Source organism: Cervus elaphus, chromosome 11, assembly GCF_910594005.1.
Source record: "Cervus elaphus chromosome 11, mCerEla1.1, whole genome shotgun sequence".
Lineage (NCBI taxonomy): Eukaryota > Metazoa > Chordata > Mammalia > Artiodactyla > Cervidae > Cervus > Cervus elaphus.
Window position 1 is genome coordinate 2696676 of NC_057825.1, and position 23371 is coordinate 2720046.

General features: G+C 57.9%; 1 protein-coding gene and 1 long non-coding RNA gene across 3 annotated transcripts; one reads left to right on the plus strand and one right to left on the minus strand.

Annotated features, from left to right (window-relative positions):
• Positions 1-9978: 9978 nt before the first annotated feature.
• LOC122702715 lies at positions 9979-18097 on the plus strand. 2 transcript variants are annotated; one of them, XM_043916468.1, is made up of 2 exons: positions 9979-10418; positions 17381-18097. In XM_043916468.1, the coding sequence occupies exons 1-2, from the start codon at positions 10239-10241 to the stop codon at positions 17969-17971; spliced, it is 771 nt and encodes a 256-aa protein (XP_043772403.1). In that variant the 5' UTR covers positions 9979-10238; the 3' UTR covers positions 17972-18097. The 2 variants fall into 2 exon arrangements, 1 of the variants encoding a protein (XP_043772403.1); XR_006343296.1 differs by lacking the exon at positions 9979-10418 and adding an exon at positions 16149-16278.
• Positions 18098-18923: 826 nt separating this feature from the next.
• LOC122702722 lies at positions 18924-19913 on the minus strand. The gene is made up of 3 exons (XR_006343298.1): positions 19789-19913; positions 19296-19452; positions 18924-19033 (listed from the first exon to the last, which is right to left on the minus strand). It is a non-coding gene; the product is annotated as an uncharacterized LOC122702722 (long non-coding RNA).
• Positions 19914-23371: the final 3458 nt, after the last annotated feature.

Sequence of the window (23371 nt, forward strand, 5' to 3'; positions counted from 1 at the left end):
CGTCTGCCGCACGGCTTTGTTGCTCCGCAAGCCAGCGTGGTTTTGCGGTTACACAAACCTACCTTCTTGAGTGATCATTAACTTCCACGGGTCTCCAGTACTGTTTTTTCTTTACTTAAAATCCCCCAGTGGGATTAGCTGTTTAATCACCCTGCACTCTGTCCCTGACACCAGGACTGGGCTTCCCTCCTGGCTCAGTGGTAAAGGATCTGCCTGCCGAGGCAGGAGACACGGGGCATGCCGTTCGATCCCTGGGTGGGGAAGATCCCCCAGAGAAGGAAATGGCAACCCAGTCCGGTATTCTTGCCTGGGAAATCCCATGGACAGAGGAACCTGGTGGGCTACAGTCCACAGGGTTACAGAGAATTGCACATCACCAGAACAAGAGAGGTGATTTCGTCTGGAGACTCAGGGTCTAGAGGAGGAGGAAGAAGCCAGCTGCCCCGGGTGGGCGCTGAGCGGTCCCCCGGCCCCTCGGTTCACCAGGAACCAGACAGACCTTCCAACTCCCACGGTCTAGCAGGGGCAGCAGAGTCAGGAACGAGAGGCGAGGGCTGGGGGTCAGGAACGTCCCTGCAGAGGGACTGCTCTTCACTGACCTCAAGGAGGCGGGGCAGAGCTCCGGGAAGAGGGTGCAAGGTCAAACAGGTGCATCTGGGAACCGCAGGCTCTGAGTGGCTGTGGATGGCTGTGGGCAGGGCAAGGTGGAGAGTGGGTGGGCTGGCTCCCAAGGGCCCAAAAGGCTGTCACTCTGTGGGGGGATTTTAGGGGGTCAGATCCCACTGCCGTGAGAAGGGGGGCAAAGTCCAGGGAAGGGAACAGAGGCTGCCGCCCAGCAGGAGGCCCGGGTGGGCCTGGCAAGGGCAGAGGAAGGGGGCGTGGTGGAGAGGGTGTCCCTGAAAGAGGGCAGGCGGTGCTTGCACCGGGCTGGCAAATGCCCGCTGGCTCCCCTGGCTGCCCCCAGGGAGGTGTGTCTGCATGCTCTGGGAGTCCAGGGAAGTCATCCGAAGCTTCCTAACGGCCCGCTGGTTTTGTCAAGTAGCGTAGCATCACGGTCAGCCCCAGGGTCCTTGGTCCCTCGCCCTCCTGCGTAAGATTGTGGGGAGAAGGAGAGAGAGGTGAGGACCGGCTGGCCCAGCAGGCAGCAGGTACCACCCACGCCAACGTCATGCCCGGAGGGGCCAAGAGGCATCTGAGACCCTCTGAAGTCTGAGGGCTCAGTTGGAGGGTCACACTTACCCAGTGTGGGCCAGACCAGTAAACGGGCACCCTTTTCCATATCTGCTATGGTGAGGGCCGGCTCACAGATCCTGGAAGAGCCCACACTTGATAAACGGCTGGCCTGTGACCTCAGAGGCTTTAGCTTTGACCTCTTGCTGACTTGTCCTCACAAAAGCCAGAGAAAGGGGAAGGGGCTGACTCTGGAGTGCCCAGCCCCCAGGAGCCACACAATCTTGGGTGACCTTCAGCTCTAAATACCTCCAGAAACAGGGACCCCTGCTTATCCTGCTGGGGCCATCCAATGCTATCTCCCCATGCCCTCCTCCCCTGCAGACCGCCTCCTCTGGCTCAGGAGGGCCTGCAGAGGTACACAGGAACCCCATTCCACCGGCAAAGGGGCGCCATACTGTGGATTACCACCCAACCCCCTGCCCAGCGGAGAAGCAGCAGCTAACAGCTCCATCCAGCCTTCTGGGAGCCGGGCCACAGCTGGAGAGACTAGGGGCCAGGCCAGGAGGCACCAGAGGCGGCTGTGACCACCCCACATCCAGGGCCAGGCTGAGTGGGCCGTGGAGAAGGAAGGGCTGGCGTGTGCCTGGAGCCGCACGCCCAGCCTGCCCGCCGCCTTGTCTCCCGTCAGGGAAGCTGGGCCCCCCGCGCCTTCACTGGGTTTCGTTCTCCTCACGGGAGACTATTGGCCGAGAGCCCCAGGCAGAGCCTGGCGAGCGGGCAGCTGTGGCCACATCTGGAAGAGGTTTGGCAGAGCCCCGGGCCCCCCGCGCCACAGCCGCCAGCCTCGGAGCTGCAGCTGATAAGCGCCCGCCGCCGGCTGGGACTCCAGGAACCTGCCGGCCCCAGACTCACAGCCCTGAGTCCAGGGGTGGGCGAGGCGGGCAGGGGCGTGGGTCACTGGGCTCGGGCCTCAAGTTCCAGAAATCACATCACGGGAGGACCCAAACAGCGACCTCAGAGGCGCCGAGGGCTGGCTCATCCCCGCTGCAAACGCCTGTTTTTCTGCACGAGGTTCCCGACGCCTCTGTCCTCGGGATGGTCATCGTCACCCTCCGGTGTCAGACTCCGAGGCCTGGAAGGGGTTTGCACACCTGTGATCGCCCCTTCGTCCCCACGCATCTTGGCCATCCCCCTGCACAGACTGACAGATGCGGATGGCTGCGTGTGGGTGTGTCTGGGATCTCAGACCAAGAGATCTGAGACGTTACCCCATCTGGCGTGGGGTTTCCCCGTCCAGCCCGGACGTCCCTGGGTTTCCTGTCTCCACGGAAACCTCACTGTGGACTGACTAGGCCACTGGGTGCTGCACCCTGCCGTGAGCGCTCTGGGAACTTGGCTGCTGGGTTCGTGGCCGCCTCTGTGCAGCGGTGACCCCCTCCAGCTGCCCAGGGGTCCCAGGGAGCCTCCTCCCTCCCCCCCGACCCGCCGCCAAGTCTGGGGCACGACTGATCAAACTGGCAACCCCGGCAAACAACCCAGGGCAAGAATCACAAAAGGAGCAGGAAGGAGAGGAGGCGGAAGGAGCCGAAGGACGAACGTAGCCCACACCTCGCCTGCCGGACGCTTGCGCTTGCGGCTTTGTGTTAATACGAACTGACTCCTGGCCCCTCCAGCTCCAAGACGAGCCCCGAGAGCCGCCTTACTTTGATTTCCGTGAAGACGTCTTCTTGATTAATTTGTGGATAAGGGGATTCTCAGGCTATTTTACCGTTGTCATTATTACTCATTTCTGACTGGTCCTGAGTTCAGCTGATGCTTCAAAATGGGCTATGGTCACTTTACGACCGAGGGCGTGTGGTCAGATGCCCTGGGGGCCCCAGGGGAGCCTGGTCACACTCTGGAGGGGTCCATCAGAGCCGGCGCGCCCGTTGTTTTGCTCAGACCGCCTACATCCTTATTAAGTGGTTGACGTCAGTTGTTTGTGTCTGGCGGTCACTCAGTTGTGTCTGACTCTTTGTGACCCTATGGCCTTTGCAACCCACCAGGCTCCTCTGTCCATGGGATTCTCCAGGCAAGAATACTGGAGTGGGTTGCCATTCCTTCTCCAGAGGATCTTCGCAATCCAGGGACTGATCTCGGGTGTCCTGCATTGCAGGCAGATTCTTTACTGCTAAGCCGCCATTTAGAGGGTTTGTAAAGCTCATGATCTGGGACACACAGCCTTTAGAACACAGGATGCTAGAACAGTTGGATGTCCATAGTCAGAAACCTCACACACTGTCCCAAAAATTAACCCAAAAAAACAGAGAGCTTCCAGCAGAAAACATAAGAGAAAATCTTTGTGACCTTGGGTGAGACAAAGATTTCTAAGATATGACACCAAATGTGTAATCCATCCAAAAACTATCAATAAACTAGACTGTATCAAAATTTAAAGCTTTTGCCCTTCAAGAGGCATCATTAAGAAAATTAAAAAAGACAACAGACTGGAAATATTTGAAGGACGTATACACAATAAAGGCCTTGCATCCAGAACATACAAATAAACTTTTAAATCTCAATGAGAAGGCAGACAACTGAAGTAAAAAAATGGGCAAAAGATTTCGACAGACACTTCACCAAAGATTTATGAATGGCCCATAAGCATATGAAAAGAGGCTCAACAGGGAAATGTTGAATGAATGAACGAATGAAATGAAAAGAAGTCAACAGGGAAACGCAAATCAAACAACGAGACACCACTGCCCACGCACTAAGGTGGCTGTAAGCATAAAGACATCCCTTCATGTAGACAGAATCACCCAGTTTCTACGGGAAGTAAAACTAGAGAGGCTGATTGGTGACTGCCTAGGACTGGGGGTGGGGAAGCAGGACTCGCCTACAAATGGGCGGGGAATTTGGCGGGGAGGGTGGTGGACGCTTCTTAAAACTGGATTGTAGGACTTCCCTGGTGGTCCAGTGGATCAGAGTCCACCTGCCAACGCAGGGGACATCAGTTCACGCTCTGGTCCGGGAAGATCCCAGGTGCGGAGGGTCGCTAGCCCCATGTACCACCCCTGCGGAGCCCACGCGCTGCAGCTCCTGAAGCCCGCGCGCCCTGGAGCCTGTGCTCTGGGCCCAGAAGCCTGGGGGCACAATGAGGAGCAGCCCTCGCTTGCCGCAGCTAGACGGAGCCCGGGCACGACCACAAAGACCCAGTGCAACCAAAAAAAACTGGATCGTAGTGAGGGTTACATTTACAAAAGCATTGAGCTTAATATGGGTGGATTTATGGCATGTAAGTTGCACATCTAAACTCGTTTTTCGAAAATTCTCCCATTCCACATGGTGGATTTGTGGCTTCTCCTTCTAGTTCTGCCAAATTTTGCTTTATAATATATCTTGAGGTTTTGTTATTAGGTACATTCGAAAGAAGAACAGTTCTATCTTCCCAATAAATTGATTTCTGTTTATTATTAAGCAAGGAATGAATGACTTTTTCTAGTAGTTCTTTTTGACTTACAGGGTGTTTTTCCTTTCTTCCCCCAAGCTTTAAATTTTTTATTTTGTATTGGGGTATAGCCGATTATAGTCGAATACTCATTGGAAGTACTAATGCTGAAACTCTAGTATTTTGGTCATCTGATGCGAACAACTGACTCATTGGAAAAGTCTCTGATACTGGGGAAGATGGAGGGCAGAAGCGGAAGAGGGCATCAGAGGATGCGATGGCTGGACAGCATCACCGAAGCAATGGACATGAACTTGGGCAAACCGTGGGAGGTGGAGAGGGACAGGGAGGCCTGGCGTGCTGCAGTCCATGGGGTCGCAAAGAGTCGCACACGACGGGGCACCTGGACAACACCATAGCCGATTAACAATGCTGTGGTTTCAAGTGAACAGAGAAGGATAAAGTGTGTTTTCCTGATGTGAAGAGAGTCTTTCCAACATTCTCTGGCCTAGGATTTGCATAAATGCTTCCTTTCTATCTTTTTGTATCTTTATGTCTTAGATAAGTTTCTTACAAATGTCAGCTGGATTTTATCCTTTTTACCTGGCCCGAAACCATAAAGTCTCATCACTATAACTTTTAACTATCCTATTAGTTTCTATGTATTGTAATTGCCAATATAGTTGGACTGATTTCTACCATCTTATTAATATTTTGTCTTTTTTATGTTTTGCTTTCTCTCTTTTTGCTGTCTTCTGGATTCTCAAGCTTTTTTGTCCTACTTCCCTCTCCACTGGTTTAGAATTTATGCACTATTTCTATTCTTTGAGTGATTGTTTATTGAAATCAATTCCAAATTAATATTTTTTTTTCTCTTTTAGAACCTTTTCATTCCAACTGACCACACACACCCCACCCCTGCAGCTTTAAGGCCAGTCTCACCTTGCATTTTTGCACTGTCTTCATTTAAATCCCACACAGCATTTTTGCTGTCCCCGTTTATCCCGATGTGCCCACATGCGTACCAATGTCTTTGACTTCCGCCCTCGCTAACATTCCTGCTATCCATCTGCGGTCACTTTCCTTCTGCCTTAAGTATGTCCTTTAAAACTTCCTCAAGCGCAGTTGCTCGTGGGACACCTTCTTGGTTTTCCTTTGCCCGTGGCCGCTTTTCGCTGTTGACTTCTAGGCCAGGAGCCTTCCGCTTGTGGCATTCTGACGATACCACTTCTCTATTTTCAAGTTCCCATTGTTGCTACTGAGAAGTTGGCTCTCAACATCAGAGTCCTTGAAGGCGACCTGCGTCTCCTCTCTGCCTCTGTCTCAGGGCTTCTTCTGGCCTCAGCGTCCTGCATGTTCACTCTCAAGTGAAGAGGTGTGGATCCCGTGTTCTCATGGTGCTTGAGGTTCCTTGGACTTCTTATGCTTGTGGTCAGCTCTCTTTCATTAAACTTGGAACCGTTTCAGCCTTAATCCTCTACAAACACCGCCTCTGTCCCTGTCAGCTTCTCTCTTCTTTCTCTGGAGCTCCAGCTAGCAATACATTTACCTGCTCACTCCAGCCTCTGATTGTTTTTTTCATATTTCCCAGGTGCGATTTTCCTAATTCCTTTGACTTTATTCTTCAGGTCGCTAATTTCTCTCCAGTTGTGTCTAAGCTGTGTTACATTTATCCTTTGATTTTTAACTTCAAGTGTTACATATTTTTCACTTCTAGGAGTCAGCTTGCTATTTACTGATGTATTCAAGTCCCTTTTATTGCCTCTGTAAAACACATTCACTTTGTTTTCTGGGTCTGATAGTTCTAGTATCTGCAATTTTCTGCCGATCTGACTCTGCATGCATGCTTAGTCAGTCATGTCCGATTCTTTGCAACCCCATGGACTGTAGCCCACCCGGCTCCACTGTCCATGGGGTTTCCCAGGCAAGAATACTGGAGTGGGTTGCCATTTCCTTCTCCAGGGGATCTTCCTGACCCAGGGACTGAACCCACATCTCTTGTGCCTCCTGCATTGGCGGTAGATTCTTGACCACTAGCCCGCCTGGGACTCTGAATCTACCGCCTACGATTTCTGTCTGCTTTTGCTCATGGTGCCTTGTTTTCTTGTGTATGTCAAAGTGAAAGTGTTAGTCTCTCAGCCGTGTCAACTCTGCGACCCCACGGACTGTAGCCTGCCAGGTTCCTCTGTCCATGGAATTCTCCAGGCAAGAATACTGGAGTGGGTAGCCCTGCCCTTCTCCAGGGGATCTCCCCAACCCAGGGGTCAAACCCAGGTCTCCTGCATCGCAGGTGGATTCTTTACCAGCTGAGCCACCAGGGGAGCTTGTGTACGTAGTGAACCTTTACTCTGAGTTGCTCATTGGCTCTGGGACTCTGTGAAATGTCTCCGAAGCTTGAGATGAAGGTGGGTTCCTTTAGGAAGTGCTTGCAGGACTTCCCTGGGGGTCCAGTGGCTATGACTTTGCACTCCCAATGCAGGGGGCCCAGGTTTGATCCCTGGTCAGGGAACAAGAGCCCACGCGCCACACCTGAGTGTTGGCATGCCGCCGCTGAAAGCGCCCACATGCGGCAGCGCAGATTGAAGGTCCCGAGTGCTGCAGCTAAGACCAGGGGTGGGAAAGTAAATACACAGCTCTTTCTAAAAAAAGAAAGCGCTGGCAGTCTGAGAAGCCTTTAAACTAAAATCCCTTGTTTGAAGTTTGGGGATAACTGAGAGAAGATGGATTCAGGCTGCCCAGACCCCTGAGGGCGATTCTGTGGGGGTGGATTCTTAGAGCCCAGTTCCTCCTCTCCTCAGCCCAAGGCCTGAGACAGCAGAGCCGACGGGCTACCTGGAGGGCAGCGGGGTCCCAGCACAGCTGACCATGAGGTTGAGCCCTCGGGAGCCCTGGATGCATCGAGGGTTCTTCCCTTGTCTTCCCTGGGCCCCAGTATGCCCCTCTGTGCTCTGTCTTCTGACCCTGAGATCAAAGGGAGTCAGAAAACAAAAAACAATAAAACAAACAAAAAAACGATGCTCTGGTTCACCTCCAAAGATAGAGATGTTTCGATTCTTCCAATTCAAAATGAGAAGACAGGTTGTTCTTCTCATCATAGCCAGTGAACAGCAGAACCAGCTGTTGGTGACCACCAGCTTCGGTCAGCCGGTCAGTGGGGGGTCACACCCCAGGAACGGCACCCCCTCGCTGAGGACCACCCAGTCCGTACCCGCTCCCCTCTGACAGTCCTCCTGGCCGAACGCCGCACTTCCCTGAAACTCTATGCCAGGCCGGCAGGCGGCAGCCCTGGACACATTCTAGGGGTGCCTGGGCTTCCGACCGTGGCTCTCTCCATCCTAAAGATCAACCCATTCAGCACTTTTGCTCGCATATGGGGGGCAGCAGCCTCGTGTTACCCACTCAAAGCAGAGCCAGTTTTGGCATGGCTGCTCCTCTCTGGGCCCCCACTTTTGCCAGCCTGCCCTGAGGACTCCGCACTTCCTAGCCAGCTCAAAGAGTTTCCCAAGTGGCTCAGAGGGAAAGAATCCACCTGCCGAGGCAGAAGCCACAGGAGACACAGGTTCGATCCCTGGGTCCGGGAGAGCCCCTAGAGAAGGGCATGGCGACCCATTCCAGTATCCATGCCTGGATGACTCCATGGACAGAGGGGCCTGGTGAGCTACAGTCCATGGGGTCGCAAAGAGTCAGACACGACTGAGTGACTGCTCACACACACACACACACACACACACACACACATGTGCATGCACACACACGCACATACGCATGCAGCCATCTCAAGGCAGCGTTCAAGAAGTCCCTCCCTGATGGTCCAGTGGTGAGGACTCTCTTGTTCACTGCTTAGGGCTGGGACTCAATCCCTGGTCAGGGAACTAAGATCTCACAAGCTGTGTGGCGTGTGGTCAAAAAAAAAAGACAGCTTTCAAGATGAATATCTTATTTTACCCAGAACGTGTAGCTGCTTCTAGTGACAGGGTTTGTACAGGTTCTTAACTGGGTGTTGTGATGGGAACAGACATCTTTTACCTTTATTTTACAGAAGGGAGACCGAGGCTTAGTGTGGGAGTGCATGTGCAGTCCTGTCCGAGCCTGCAGCCCCATGGACTGCAGCCCGCCGGGCTCCTCCGTCCTGGGATCCTCCAGGTAAGAGTGCTGGCGTGGGTTGCCATTTCCTCCTCCAGGGGATCTTCCTGATGCAGGGATCGAACCTGAGTCTCCTGCACTGGCAGGCGGATCCTTTATCACTGAGCCATCTCGGAAGCCCAGCTCAGGCTTGGGGATACTCATCATTCACAGACCGTAACCTCGGAACCCTGAGAGCCTGCCTCGGGGTCCACGCACTTAACCTCTGCCGTTCGCTTGCAGAGGCGCAGGCAAGTGCTCAACAAATGAGTCCGTAATCGATGAGTTCATTCACTCATGCATCATCAAATATTCATCGAGCTTCTTCAATTTTCCGCGTGGTCTAAGGCCCTGAAGACGCAGTAGGGGCCGAGAAGGGTGACATCACTGCCCCCAGAGAGTTCACATTCCACAGGCCATCAGGGACGGTCAGAGGCTCTGCACCTCCGCGGAGACCTCGGCCCGCACTGGCCACTCCAGCTGGGCCTCAAGTCTGGGACCCCTCCTCTAAGCGCTCGTGCCCCTGGGAGGCCGCGGAGGTGACCCCGCTGACTTCGGGAACCCCGAGGCCCGGGCCACCTCTGTGATTTCCCAGGGTTCGTGGCTGAGCTGGCCTTGAACTCAAGCCTGTGGTTTTCCAACCCATCCCCATCAAGGTGAGAGTTCCAACCAGGATTCAGGTGAGCGATTCTGGGCTGACATCTCTGGGCCCAGGGAGGGCAGCGGCCACAGCGGTCGACTGGCCTCCCTCTGCTGGTGACCCTGGTGGTCACGATGCGGGAGTCACGGGCCACTCTGTCAGAAGCTGGTGCCACCCCTGGTTTAACAAGGCTGACGCCTTTGCCTGCAGGCGAAGGACACCCCAGGGGCTGGGCTGTAGACAAACCTCAGCTCTGACGCTCCCGGGAGAACTCGGGGGTCGGCACTCGCCCACAGCTCGGCCGGCCAAGCAGGCCTCGGCCTCCACCCTGTTGTCCCCCCAGAGTCTTGGGTCCCCGAAAGGGCCCCCACACCTGTGTCCCTTGGGATGGACGGTGGTGCTCCCGGAACAGCTGGGCACAGCTGCCTCCCAAGGACACTGCCCCCGGGCGCCTGGAACACAGGGTCAGACGCCATTCATTCCCCGCATGGCCCCGCTCCAGCAAGCCAGGCCAAGGGACGGCGTGTCCTGGGGGCGGGCTGGCCCCCGGCCCAGCCTGAAACAGCAGCGGCGGGGGCAGAGCTCCAAACCCGAGGAACGCACGGCCTCCTCTCCACGCCTCCTCTCCGCAGCCGCCGCCCCGAGCTGGGCGCTGTCTGAGGGGCAGGGCGGCGTGCTGGCCCTGGAGTGGTGGGGGGATGGCGGGCTGACCCGAGCTTCCAGAGCCCAGGGCTATGGCTCCCACCCTCCTGCTCTGGGGCCAGCACTGGGATCCGGGGGCCTGGTGCAGCTTGTCCGGGAATCCTGCACAGAGGCCACCATGGGCCACGGGGCACTGCCCTCCTAAACCCCCGCCCAGCCAGCCCGGTGGTGATGGGACCAGGTCACCGTCCGTCTCCAGCTGGAATCCCCGCGTCAAACCCCCCTGCCCGCCAGACCTGCAGCCTCGGGGTGGGGGTGGGGCTGACCTCACCGTCTCCCTCGTTCCATCTGGTCACACGGCCCACCCTCACCCCCAGAGCACTTTATGCCTCCGTTGGGAAGTTGGGGGAGGTGAGTGGATATTCGTGTGTAGTTGTGATGTGTGTTGGGGGAAGGGGTGGGTGTGGGGGAAGGGGTGAGAGGGTGGGTGTGGGGGTGAGTGGCTGGGTGGGGATCTGAGTGGGTGGGTGAGAGGGTGAGTAGGTGGGGGTGAGTGGGGGGGTGGGGGGTGGAGGTGAGTGGGCTGAGTTGGGGGTGGACGTGGGTGTGAGGGCGAGTAGATGGGGGTGAGTGGGGGAGAGTGAAGGGGAGGTGGACGTCATCTTCCCGGCACCTGTACACCCCGTGTGATCCTCTGCACCCCCCCCACCTGCTTTCATCCTGCCTGCCTTCCAAGACCAGGGTCAGCGCCTGCCTCTCCCCTGAATGCCTCCCAAACCGCACCTTCTATCACCCCGCCCCCCGCCGCTCCTCCCTGGGGTGCTTGCATCCAGGTGTGCATCACCCCCTGAGACCCCTACACCCCCCGCCCCCACTGACCTGGCCTGCCTTCAGCTCCCAGCCCTGCAAGCAGCTGCCGCCCGTCAGCCAGCGATAGATGAGAGCTTCCTGGTGTTTTCATTCCTTTTCATTTTACTTTTTTTTTGTTTAACCACATAAGCAACACACAGGTAGGCACAGGTTTGGTCAAAGCAACCATTTAACTCTCTTACAAAATGGGAATTCCCTGGCGGTCCAGTGGTTAGGACTCTGCACTCTCACCAAGGCCCAGGGTCACTTCCTGGTTGGAGAGCTAAGATTTCACAAGACATGAGGCCAAAAAAGTATGAATAAATAATGACTCCAATCGTTGTAGACAAATTCAAACGTGGTGAACAAAAAGACTGTCCAAAGTACCTGAGGTCGCAGGCACTTTTCTCCGAAGACGGGGGCTGGCGTGGTGCCGAGGGACCAGGTCTGCTCCGGAGAGCTCACTCCATCCCCAGACGACCCTGAGGGGCAAGGCCGCTCTCATCACGAGTTACAGTGAGGGCACCCAAGTGCGAGGTTAAGGGTCAAGGGCGCGGATGGCTGGGAGGCGGTGGGAACACCACCTGCGGTGTCTCCTGTGACCACATCCCGTCCCTCTGACCACACCCGTATCCCTCTGACCACACCCCCATCCCTCTGACTACACCATCCCTCTGACTACCCCATCTCTCTGACCACACCCTGTCGTCCCTCTGACCACACCCCGTCGTCCCTCTGACCACATCCTGTCGTCCCTCTGACTGCACCCCGTCCCTCTGACCGCACCCCGTCCCTCTGACCACACCCTGTCGTCCCTCTGACTGCACCCCGTCCCTCTGACCGCACCCCATCTCTCTGACCACACCCCATCTCTCTGACCACACCCCCATCCCTCTGACCACACCCCATCTGACTGACCACACCCCGTCCGTCTGACCACACCCTGTCATCCCTCTGACCACACCCCGTCCCTCTGACCACACTCCCATCTCTCTGAAACAGCTTCTAGGTCAGCCACTGGGTCATTTCTCAAGTCTGTCACCTCACAGAGTGGACAGGCGCTCTGGGGGGGGCCCTGTGGGGACAGCCGGGCCCCAGGACCCCTTCCCCGAGGCCAGGCCGGCTGCCCCCTCCGCTGGCCGAGGCAAGAAGTCCAGCTCCCGACAGAGGAGAGGCCAAGTCCACTACAGCGCAGTCTCCCAGAGGCCAGGGGCTGGTTCCAGGTCTCCGAGGCTGCAGTCCAGGCCCGCCAGTGTCGGGGTAGCAGCGGAGGGATCCACGTGGCGAGGGCGCTGCCCGACCTCGGGCTGAGACGGGGAGGGCTCCAGTCACAGGACACGCCCCTGCCCTCGCTGGGAGGGGCGTAGGTGAGCTGGACTTCCCACTTGGCAAGTCCCGTCCAATGGACAGTATAAGCATCACGAGACTGTTGCCCCAGCAGAGTCCAGGGGGACCGGTGCGCTCAGCACACGCAGAGAAGCCAGGGCCGTGTTCTGCAACCAAGCCACGTCTGGACCCTGCAGAGCAGAGCGGGGGCCACGGGGCGACAGTCAGCGGACACGCCTGGACCCTGTCCGTCTGCAGCCTCCGTGGGCCGGCCGCTCCGGGGCCGTCCTGCTATTAATACACTCCTGCCGGGAGCACATCGCTTCTGCCGATGGCGTGCTCCCAGGGCCCCAGGAGACAGTCGCCACGGCCCCTGGTGAGCTGAACTGGAGGAAGGCCGGTCAGCCACGCACATAGGCCGCCCACCTGGTGGATGCTGGGGAGGCCCGGGCCTGGCCAGGACCCCGGGCCGTCCAGCCCACTCTCAGCCCCTCCCACAGCCAGGCCTGCTCCTGGGGAACATTCCAGAGAGAGTGGGAATCCAACCCCAACAACCAGCGGCCCCCTCCTCCTCTGCCACCACCGGACCTTCCACTGCAAGCAAGCCCATGGCGCCATCCCTTTAAGGACCGCGGGGACCCAAGCTCCATCCTCCAGGCCTCAGAAAGCAAACCCCGCTCCTCACCTGTGAGCCAGAGCCACGCTTCTCCAAGAGCCCTCTCCTGGGGCGGCTACTCTGTCAGCCCCGAGACCTCAGTCTTGCCACGCCGGACAGCCCCTGAGACCCTGGCCTCCGCCGGGCTCCTGACTCACAGACCCGCCGGGGGCTGCACTCCCCAGGGTCTGCATCTCCCCAGACAGAGCCTCCAAAGGCTGGGGGCGGCGGAGGGCAGGCCCCCCGGCTGCTTCTTCCCCTGAGATCGCAGCCACGATTCCAAACGCATGGGGCCGTCCAGGCCGACAGACAGGCTGGGAGCCAGGCCCCGGCTGGGGAGACAGTGGACATAAAACACACACATGGCACCACGAGGTCACCCCACTCCTGGCTCAGCCCTGATGTCCAAGGCTGTCCCTCGACAGCCTGCTCAACCTGAGGCTCCAGACACCCCGGATCCCACCCTGGGGCCTCAGGAGCACCCGGCCTGTCCCCAAAACCCAGCACCCGGCCCCCCACTCGTGCGTTTACGCTGAGCTCAGGCGCCCTCCATCTGTGCCAGGAGGCGAGGGTGGCCCCCATGCAGGCCGGGTCCCGGGCCCCCTCCCACGTGCCCTCCTGCCAGGCTTCTGTCTCCCTCAGCAGACCCCGAACCCCCATGGGGCAGGGACGGTCCGACCCCACCTCTCGGCCCGGAGCCGGGCATGAGCAGTACTACATGATGGAGTGGCCGGTGTCCCAAAGCCCAGGGCCCCCAGCCGGCCTGTCCCACAGGAGGCGGGGGTGCGCACACACACACACACACACAAACAGACTTGTGCATGCATGTCCAGCCACCCGTGCGTGTGCAGTGGGCTTGGCCTCCCGGCCTCCCTCCCCCAGGGGGCAGTGAGCATTCTGGGCACCCTGAGAAGAAGAGCTGGTGGGAAACCAGGGTCGGACACCAGCTTGAGCAGGGAGGACCCCTGCCCCCAGGGTGCCGTCCTCGGCGTGCACATGGCCCCGGTCCCTGGACGTTGGGGTGCTCAGCCTCCAGCCCCCGCTCAGCTCCCACCCCAGCTCCTCTCCCCAGCGACTCCCGACCCTTCTGGAAACTCCCTGGTGGTGGTGCTGAGGCTGGTAGAGAGATTGGGGTCTGAAGCTCGCCCTGAGCCCAGGCGGTGAGCCCGCCCCCGCCTTCTCCCAGATCGGGACCAGGAGACCCCCAGGTCCGGGCTGCCGAGCTCCCAGCACCGGAGCCGCGGCAGCCTTCCTCTGTCTCTGTGCCCTTGGCCAGTGGACATTCCTGAGGGCTGGGCAGGGAGTGGGAGGTGGCCTGGGCCCGGGATGAAACCCACCAGGCAGAATCTAGCCTCACGCGACCCTGAGGTCCTCCCCGGGACAGCGTGGTGTTCCTGCTGGAGACGCTAGAGTCGAGGAGCCGGGGTGCAGACCCCAGGGCCACACAACAGAGCCGCTTCAGAGAAGATGGCCAGGCCTGGCCTGCTGTCCTGGCCTCTGGTCTGTGTCTCTGAGTGCAGCATGGGGGAAGGGGGAGACCCCTGGGGGCAGATCCTGCCTGTTCTTTGGAGCCCCCAAGCCCTGCCCATTGCAGGACAGGGTGAGCCCACTGCCCACAAACAGGGGGCAGAGCCCGGGCACGAGCCCCGCAGCCACCTCCCAGCACGGGGACGCAGCCGGTCGCAGGGCAGCTCTGAGCCTCGGAAGACAGACCCACCCCCCGTCCCGCGTTACCAGGAGCAGGCTGTCAGTGTCTGCACACAGGCTCACGCTCCCGGGCGCCGACGGACAGCAGCTGCAAGGGACGGCCCTCGCTGACCCCTCCTCCCCCTCTGCCTCGCCAGGGATGCCAGCAGTCCAGTCCCGGGGGACCCCCACGGGGCGTCCAAGCCCCCTCCGCACCCCCATCTTGAGGTGCCCTCGGATCTCCCCGGCGGAACATTGTTGGCATATTCTAAGCCGTCAGCAAAGCAAGATGAAAATTCAGTAATTGCTTTTGGCAAAGAGCCCCTGGGCCAGCACAGGGGCCAAAAATAACCGAGGAGAGGGTTCCCGGGCCACCTGCAGCCGCGGGCTCCGTCTGAGAGCTGGAGAGGGGCCCCGTCGTGGGGCAGGGTGGGCGCAGGCTGGGCTGGAGGGACACGGGAGCAGTGGGGACAGAGTGAGGCTGTCGCTTCCAACACTGCAAAGCAGGGAGCATCTGGCCAGCCGAAAAAATGTAATGTCATACTCGAGCAGGAGGAGCAGCTGCTGGGCGACTCGGCGGCCCACAAATAGTTGGCTGCGTCCCGGGAGAGGGTGTTGGCTGAGTCCATGAAAAGGCGGAAAAAACGCCAGGCTGGCCAGCCACGCTCAGCCCCAGCCCCACCCTCCCCAGGCCCGGCCAGTACTGGCCACAGGGGAGGGGCGTGAACCCCAGAGTGGTGAGAACCGGGGTCACGGCGCATCTGGCCAGGGCGGAGGGCAGGACTGGCGGGGGGGGACCTGGGTCTGACCCTTCCCAGCACAAAGGCCAGAGCAGGAAGGAACGCGTTTCACCAGTCAGGCCTGACCCAAGTCCACATCGCAGGGCCAAGCAGGGGCAGGCAGCCAGCACGGAGGCCGCTCAGCCTCACCCTGGCCTTCGCTGCTGCCTCGTCGTGCCCCAAGCAAGACACACCTGCCCATGTGGCGTGCCCGGCCAGAACCCCGAGAACGTCCCCAGAAGCGTCTGCTGGGGGCTGTCTGGCCGGCTCTGTGGTGAGAAGGAGACCGGAGGGGTCCAGCCAGGGCCAGGCTCTGGGGGCTGGCCACCCCACACCGTGGAGAAGGCTGGCTGTCCGCTCTGCCCGCCCGCCTTGGTGCCAGCCCCTCAGACCCCGCCCCTTGGGGGGGGCTTCCGCCATCACCTGCCTCCCGCCTCTTTAACTCTCACCTCGCCAAGGACGCAGCGCAGGAGCAGGTCTGAGACGCGGGCCCAGTGGGAGGCCAGGCCAGCTGTCCGGCACCCTCGTCCTTCTCCCCTGCGAGAGGACCGTCCCCGTGCCCCGGTGCCCAGCGCAGAGGGAAGAGGGGGTCCGGGTCTGGAGCACACCCACCACCCGCCACTTCAGTCTCCAGGCCACTCCCACAGGGATGGCCCGAAGCAGTGAGCAGTGCTTGAGTCTGCGACACCCAGAAAACCAGCTCAAACAGCAAGGTGCCCAGTCTCCACATCCCCAGAGAACCAGCTCCTGCTTCAACCCAGCTCCTCATCATCCTAGCCCGGGCTCCCACCTCCTGGTTGCAAGAGGGCTGCTGCGTCACCAGGCAACATGACTGAATTCCAGGCAGGAAGAAGGGGATAGGACCCGAAGCCTTGCTAATCAGAAAGGTGGCCCTCCCTGGACACTCTGGACTAACCACCCCCCGGGCCAGAACGGACTCACATGGCCCCCCAGCAGCAGTGCGGCTGGAAGACCTGTGAGTTTAGTAGGCATGCTGCCGCCGCAGACACACCAGGGCCCTCTTGGGAAGGATGCAGGATGGAGTAGAGGAGCAGCGTGGCCCCACCGGCCCGCGGACTGATGAGGAAAGGAGACTCGGTCTGGGGCTCGCCCACGGCCCCGGAGCTGGAGAGAGCCTGCTGGGGAGGAAACCATGGGAAAGTCTCTCCCCCGGGGTGGGGCCTCCAGGCCATGGGGGCCGTTTGAACCCTGCCTGGCCAACACCCACAAGCTCACACCCACGCTGCCAGGAAAGAGGCCAGCTCCATGCCATCCCAGCCTCCTGTAGCAGGGCCCCACAGAGCAAACACACACACACACGTGTGCATGCACACGCGCCTGCTTGTATACACACAGGTACATGCATGCATGCATGCTAAGTTGCTTCAGCTGTGTCTGATTCTTCACAACCCCATGGACTGTAGCCCGCTGGCTCCTCCATCCATGGGGATTCTCCAGGCAAGAATACTGGAGTGGGTTGCCAGGCCCTCCTCCAGGGGACCTTCCCGACCCAGGGATCAAACCTGGATCCCCTGCATTGCAGGCAGATTTTTTTTTACCGCTGAGCCACCAGGAAAGCCCACACAAGTACATGCATGCATTCAAACACAAACGTTCACGGTGCACATATATTCACATACATGCATGGGTGTGCACACACATTCACGCACACGTGCAGGCACACACACATACACACGAGCCTGTGTACGGAGACTCAAACCCACAGGTTCATGTGCATTATGTGCATGTACATGTGCGGCGCACGCTTGCAGCCCGTGGGCACACATGTGCACACGCAGACACACATGTGCACATACATACTCACACACAAGCTGCCAGCTCCCAGACCCCTCTCTGCCAAAGGGCTCCAGGGGCAGGCCTCCAGCCCCGGCCCGGCCCTTCCTGTCACCCTTGGCAACGTCCAGCCCATCAAAAAACCAGACTTCCCCAGCCTCAGGCGTCTGGTATGCCCCAGCACCGCTGGAAGAGAGGGGAGATGGTGCAGCAAAACCCCAAAGGGAACCACAGTGTTTATGAAATGGGTCACTGAATCACACAGAGCAATGTTTCTCTCACAGGTGCAATTCCTTTCTGGGCCAGCTTCAGACAGACACCTGTGCCAGCCTCCGGCTGGGGGCGGGAGTGCAGAGGGGGCTCCACGGCCTGAAGAACCACAGCGGTGGGCCGGAGGCTGTGCGGCAGCCGCTGAAACTGCGATGAAGCCAAGCGGCCTTTTCTGGGCGCTGGACAGAAATACAAGCAAGAGGCCACACACAGTCTGCCCTCACCCTGTGCAGGGCAGCGGCCAAGGCTTAGGCCTCGGCAAGGTCTGGAGGGGCCGCTTCTCCCTGGAGGATGGACGATTCCGCCTCAGGAGGAGTCTTGACAAGTGCTTGTTCAATGAGAGTCGGGAGGGTCCCGGGCCCTCCAGCCCCGACCTGAAGGTCTCCACGGCCTGCCCATCCCCAGAAATGCACATCTTCCCCACCAAGGCCCAAGGAGGACCGCTGTGGGGCAGAAAGGCCCTGCAACCCTGGGCAGATGCCCCCTTCCTGCCCCCCACCGCCCCCCACCAGACCTTGCACACAGTTCTTCCCCACCCCCTCTGCCTCCCTCCCGATGCTTTTTCAGATCATAGATATGGAAACAGAGGGAAAGAACGCAAATAGAAAATGGTAAAAGAGGTTCCCTCTGGGTAATGAGATGTATGCTTGTCCACAGTCTCAAATTTTTAAAAATAAAACGCCTTCACCTCCTGGGCCCTGATGGAAACCCCAAAGGGCTCTCAAAGCAAACGGCGTGATTCTCAACTTCAGCCACCAGATGGCGGCCAAGACCAGCGCATCCCGACTCTGACGAGCCCCAGCGCGGGGGAAGGGCGTGGGACTTCCTCCAGGAGTTTTCTGGGTCCCAGGAGTTAGGCCAGGGCGACTGTCAGCTGTGGAGGTACCACAGAACACCTCCCTACTGGTGGGCCCTCCCAACAGTGCCCAGGGGCAGGGACTGCCACCCTCTTTGGATGACTGGGAAACAGGTCGGGGATGAAGCAGGGCCTTGTCCACCCTCGCACCGCCCAGCATGGACAGAGTCTGAGCTGCAGCTCTCATCTCCCAGCTGGATCCAACCCACTCCACAGACACCCAGGGCTCACCTGGCTTCACTTGCCGCCCTCAGGACGGCAGGGCCAGGGCGCACGCCCAGCTGTGGCCTGCAGCAAGCCAGGATGAGCCAGTCTTGAGCCCACTCAGCCTGAGCACTCGCGGCCGCCTGGACCCCCGCAGTCCACCTTCCGCGGCCATCCCCGGGGTGAGGCTCCAGCAGCGGCCTTCTGCAGCCGAGTCCAGGACTCCAGTCTTCCAGTGGGGGGTGGCACTTGGGGGCCTCCTGGGGTCCCGTTGGGGCTGCCACAGGCAAGGGCTGAGCCTCTGGGTGCAGGGTTTGGCCCGGGACGCAGCTGGGAGGCTGGGCCACGCCCGGCCCAGGGATAGATACCCTGACCCCCGCTCAGGAACCCACATCAGCGGGAGTCTCAGAGGGGCTGGTCCCATCCCAGCCAGACGGAGAACAGAAGGAACAGGAGGACCAGGGCTGCAGCCAGGCTCAGAGAGGGCACCAGGTCCGAGTCCTCAGGGCCGGGAATGATGCCAGCTGGGGCACGGTCGGGGGCGGCCAGAGCGCCAGACAGCTGAGTGTCAGAGACCTTGTCCCCGGGGGGGCCCGGGCTGGCCCATCTGAGAGGAGAAGATGGGGGATAGGACTTGCTCTGCGAGGGGCCCAACTCACACCCTCACACCCACCGCCCCTCCCAGCTGCCTCCCTGGGGAAGCCCCCCATCACAGCAGGAGCCAGGGGCCAGGAGGTGCCCCCGGGCAGGGACTCCTGAGCCTCAAGGTTTTCCTTTTGCGAAATGGGGACCCGGAAGACCACAGAGGGAGGACAAGGACCAGATGCAATGGCCCCAGGGGCCACCTGCAGTCCCGCCAAGCTTCCCACCTTCTCCCTCAAGACGATTGGGCTGGAGGTCAGGTTCAGCCCCACTGCTCCCCTCCTCGGAGATCTTTCCCCCTGTGCCAGGGAGTCTGGAATGCAGCTCGGTTAGTTTCTTGGGCAACTGGAAGCCAGCAGACTTGTCTGGAAGGCCCTTGTCACACTGCAGAAGGATTTGCAACAAGACTACCAGCTGCTCTCCGCCCACGGGGCAGCAACAAGGGACAGGAGCACCAGGTTATGTCCATCTCACAGATGAGAAAAATGAGGCTCGGTAAACACAGTGCCTCCTGGAGCAGGATTCCCGAGAAGCCCCCGAGTTTGGCAGAGAGGGTCGTGAGACCCTACCCTCAGTCTCCCGCACAGGGAGCACTGGCTTTGGACTAGGTCGCTTGTTAAGCTCCAGGCCCTAGATCAGCCAGTGAGGTCCAGGAGACGCGGAGCGTCTCTGCCAAGCCCCTCCCAAACCCCCAGCCCTGCAGTTCTGCAGGACGGTTACCTTCTGGCCACTGGGGCTCCCGTGTCCTAGGAGAAGCCTGCCCCAGAGCTGCCATGTTCCCCAGGGACAGGGGCCAGTGGGTGGCAGCCTGAATGATCACCTCAGCGGCCTCCTCTCTCCTCTAAGGAAACCACCTGCTCCGGGGCTTCCCCCAGGGCGTGGCAAGAGCTGGGAGCCAGGAGTGAGCCCCTCCCACCGCCACCTGGGTGTGTCCAGGGCCCTCCCGGGAGCTGCGGAGCCAGGTGCCTCTTCCCCCAGAAGTGCTTTCTGCTCCCTCTAAACTGAGGCTTCCGCCTGGGGGCTGGGGGAGCTGAGGGAAGAGAGGCTCCGTCCGATTCTTTGCGACCCCGTGGACTGTAGCCCGCCAGGCTCCTCCATCCATGGGATTCCCCAGGCAAGAATACTGGAGTGGGTAACCACTTCCTCCTCCAAGGAGAAGGGGCAGACTCTAAATTCCAGTTGGCAAGGGGCTTCTGGGCACTGGCTGTGTGCCCGTACTGTACCAGGCAGGGGGGTGAGTGGAAGAGGGGGCATAGACCCACCCCAGCACCAGGGCCAGGCTCTGGAGCAGCCCGTCTGGGGCAGACCCGGGGAGGGGGGAGCAGGAGGAGATAAGATGGGAGGGTTCGGAGGCCAGAGGACCACAGAAGTGATCTTTGCTGAAAGAAGTTATCCCTTACGGGCAAAGATGTGCATCCCGTTGCTAATTTTAAAAGCAAAGAAAGCTAAGGACTTCCCTGGTGGTCCAGTAGCTAAGACCATTTTCCCAGTGCTGAGGGCCTGGGTTTGAACCCCGGTCAGGGAAGTAGTTCCCACGTGCCACAACTAAAGATCCCACATGCCACAACTAAGATCCAGTGCATTCAAATAAATAAATATTTTTATAAACATATTAGTTTAGGGGAAAAAAAGCAAAAAGGTGTGAAATAACCTTAATGCCCACGAAAAAAGATTAATGAGCAATTCCAGCTTCATCCACTTAAGAACCTTAAAAACCCCAGAAGAGGGGTCTGTGAACAAGGAGAGTCATACAAGATTTATCCTTTAGCTCAAAACTGAAAATAGCCTGTCCAGGAGGGGGACCTTGCCCCCTACCCTTCTTCGTTATTTCAGCTGATCTAATAATTAAATGGACACAAGACAGATCAACAGGAGGAAAACCAAAGAGACAAATTGAATTTCACACATACGGCGCTTTCATAGACATAAGACCCAAAGAAATGACCAAAGGCAGGAAGCCTTTATGTTATTTAGACAAAGAAACGAGAAATCTGTCAAGAACTGACAAGACAAAGACACTCAGGCTTGGGTACTAGTTAGTGAAGGAACTCAGCAGGGTTTATTACCAGCCTTCAGGCCCTGATTTCCCCATCTCTGGGGATAAGCCTGACTCTCTGCCTCCTGGTGCAGGAAGGCTAGCTTCCACATGGGAAATTTATTTCCTACTTTCAAGGGGACAGAGAGGAGGGTCAGAGTCTCCTTCTTGCATCCACTGCTTTTCTCAAGTAGCTTAAATTCAGAGTAATCAGTGTCTGCCACTTTGGCATATTTTAGGGTGGCTTGCCCTGAGCCCCGTGAAACTCAACCACCCATAAAAGAATGGAACTCACACGCAGAGCAGTAAACGGAGAGTAAGCCACTAGGGCACGCAGCACAGATGAGTCTCATGGATGTGGTGTGCAAAGGCAGCCAGAGGAAGCACTTACTATAAGGTCTCTTTCTATGAAACTCTAGGAAAGATGAATGGAATCAACAGTCAGAGATGGATGATCAGTAGTTGCTTAGGGATGGAGGGGGGCGTATTGACTGGGAAGGGGGATTCTGGAGGATGGCAAGTTTGTGTTGATTGAGGAGCCACGGGGTGATACAGTTGTCAACACTCATTGACCTACACACTTAAAATGAGTTTATTTTCCTGTGTGTAGATTGTCCCTCAATAAAGATGACTGTAACAGGAAAAAAGCAAACAAAACAAAACTGGGGACTTCCTTGGTGGTCCAGTGGTTAAGAATCTGCCTGCCAAGGCAGGGGACACAGGTTCAACCCCTGATCTGGGAAGATCCCACATAAAAAAAATGTTTTTAATGGGAAAAAATTGGGGGGAAGAGCCAAACACAAGAGCAGGAGTCCATTCAGGAGGTTCAAGAGTAGGGAAATCTAATCCACAAGGACAGAAGTCAGTGATGGGACCTCAGGAGGCTGCACATGACTGGAAAGAGGTACTTGGGACTCTCTGAGGGTGACCAGAAGCTTCCTTTTTAAAATGTATGTATTTGGCTGCACTGAACCTCAGTTGCAGTATGCAGGATCTTCGATCTTCACTGGCGCACGTGGGATCTAGTCCCCAACTAAGGATCGAAGCCGGGCCTCCTGCGTTAGGAGCTCAGAGCCTCAGCCACTGGACCACCGAGGAAGTCCCAGAAGCTTCTTTCGTGATCTGAGCTGCAATTCCTGGGGGGCACACAGAGATTTATTCATTGAGCTTATGTCTGAGATGTTGCTACTGAGCTCAGATTTGGCTGCTCGAAGCTTGAAATACAATACTCAAGAAACAAGTATTGGTAAGAAAGGAAAGCTTGCTTTCTATAGGAGGCCAGCAACCTGGGGGAGAAGGGCGACTCGGGTCTAAAAGTTGACTCCGCTTGCTACTCGGGATGTTCAGGGTTCTCGTAGGTAAAGGAGGGCTTCCCAAGCGGCGCTGTGCTGCCCTGTGTCAGTCGCTCAGTCGTGTCCGACTCTTTGCGGCCCCGTGGACTGTAGCCCACCAGGCTCCTCTGTCCATGGGGATTCTCCAGGCAAGAATGCTGGACTGGGTTGACATGCCCTCCTCCAGGGGACCTTCCGCACCCAGGGACCAAACCCAGGTCTCCCACATTGCAGGCGGATTCTTTGCCATCTGAGCCCCCAGGGAAGCCCAAGTGGTAAAGAACTGGCCTGCCAGTGAAGGAGGCATAAGAGACACAAGCCTGACTCCTCCGTCACCACTCCAGTATTTTTGCCTGGAGAATCCAACGGACAGAGAAGCCTGGCGGGTTACAGTCCGTAAGGTCACAAAGATTCGGACACAACTGAAGCGACTTAGCGCACACACATAGGTGGAGGGAGGGGGCTCCCTACAGAAACAGCACAGTCAGCTCCAGTGATCCTCTCGAAAGTGGTCACACAGTGGTCTCATCAGCGTCATCTTAAGTACAGTTAATTTTCAGTTCCACAGTTGGCTTGGGTCCATTTCTTTGAGGCCAGTTCTTGGAACTGAGCGTAATGGAGCACCTCATGTCATGCCTACGGTCTGGTCATCAAAGAGTTAACTCCTTCCACCTGATGGGAGTTTCAGTATCAGCCAACAGCTCATAGGAGATTACTCAGAGTATTATCTATAGCCTTTGAGGAGGAACTAAGAGGTCCTTGACTTTGTTTAATGACTAAACTTTATTATTTTTCCTGTTTGCTTTTCTTTGCTTCTGCATTTTTTCCCCCTTTCTCTGAATAAGTTCATTCTATGGCTAATGTTTTTCTATAGACAGAAGGCAGTGAAGGACATCAGGGTGGGGTTCTGTCCTGGGAAAGCCCCATCAGGTCCTGC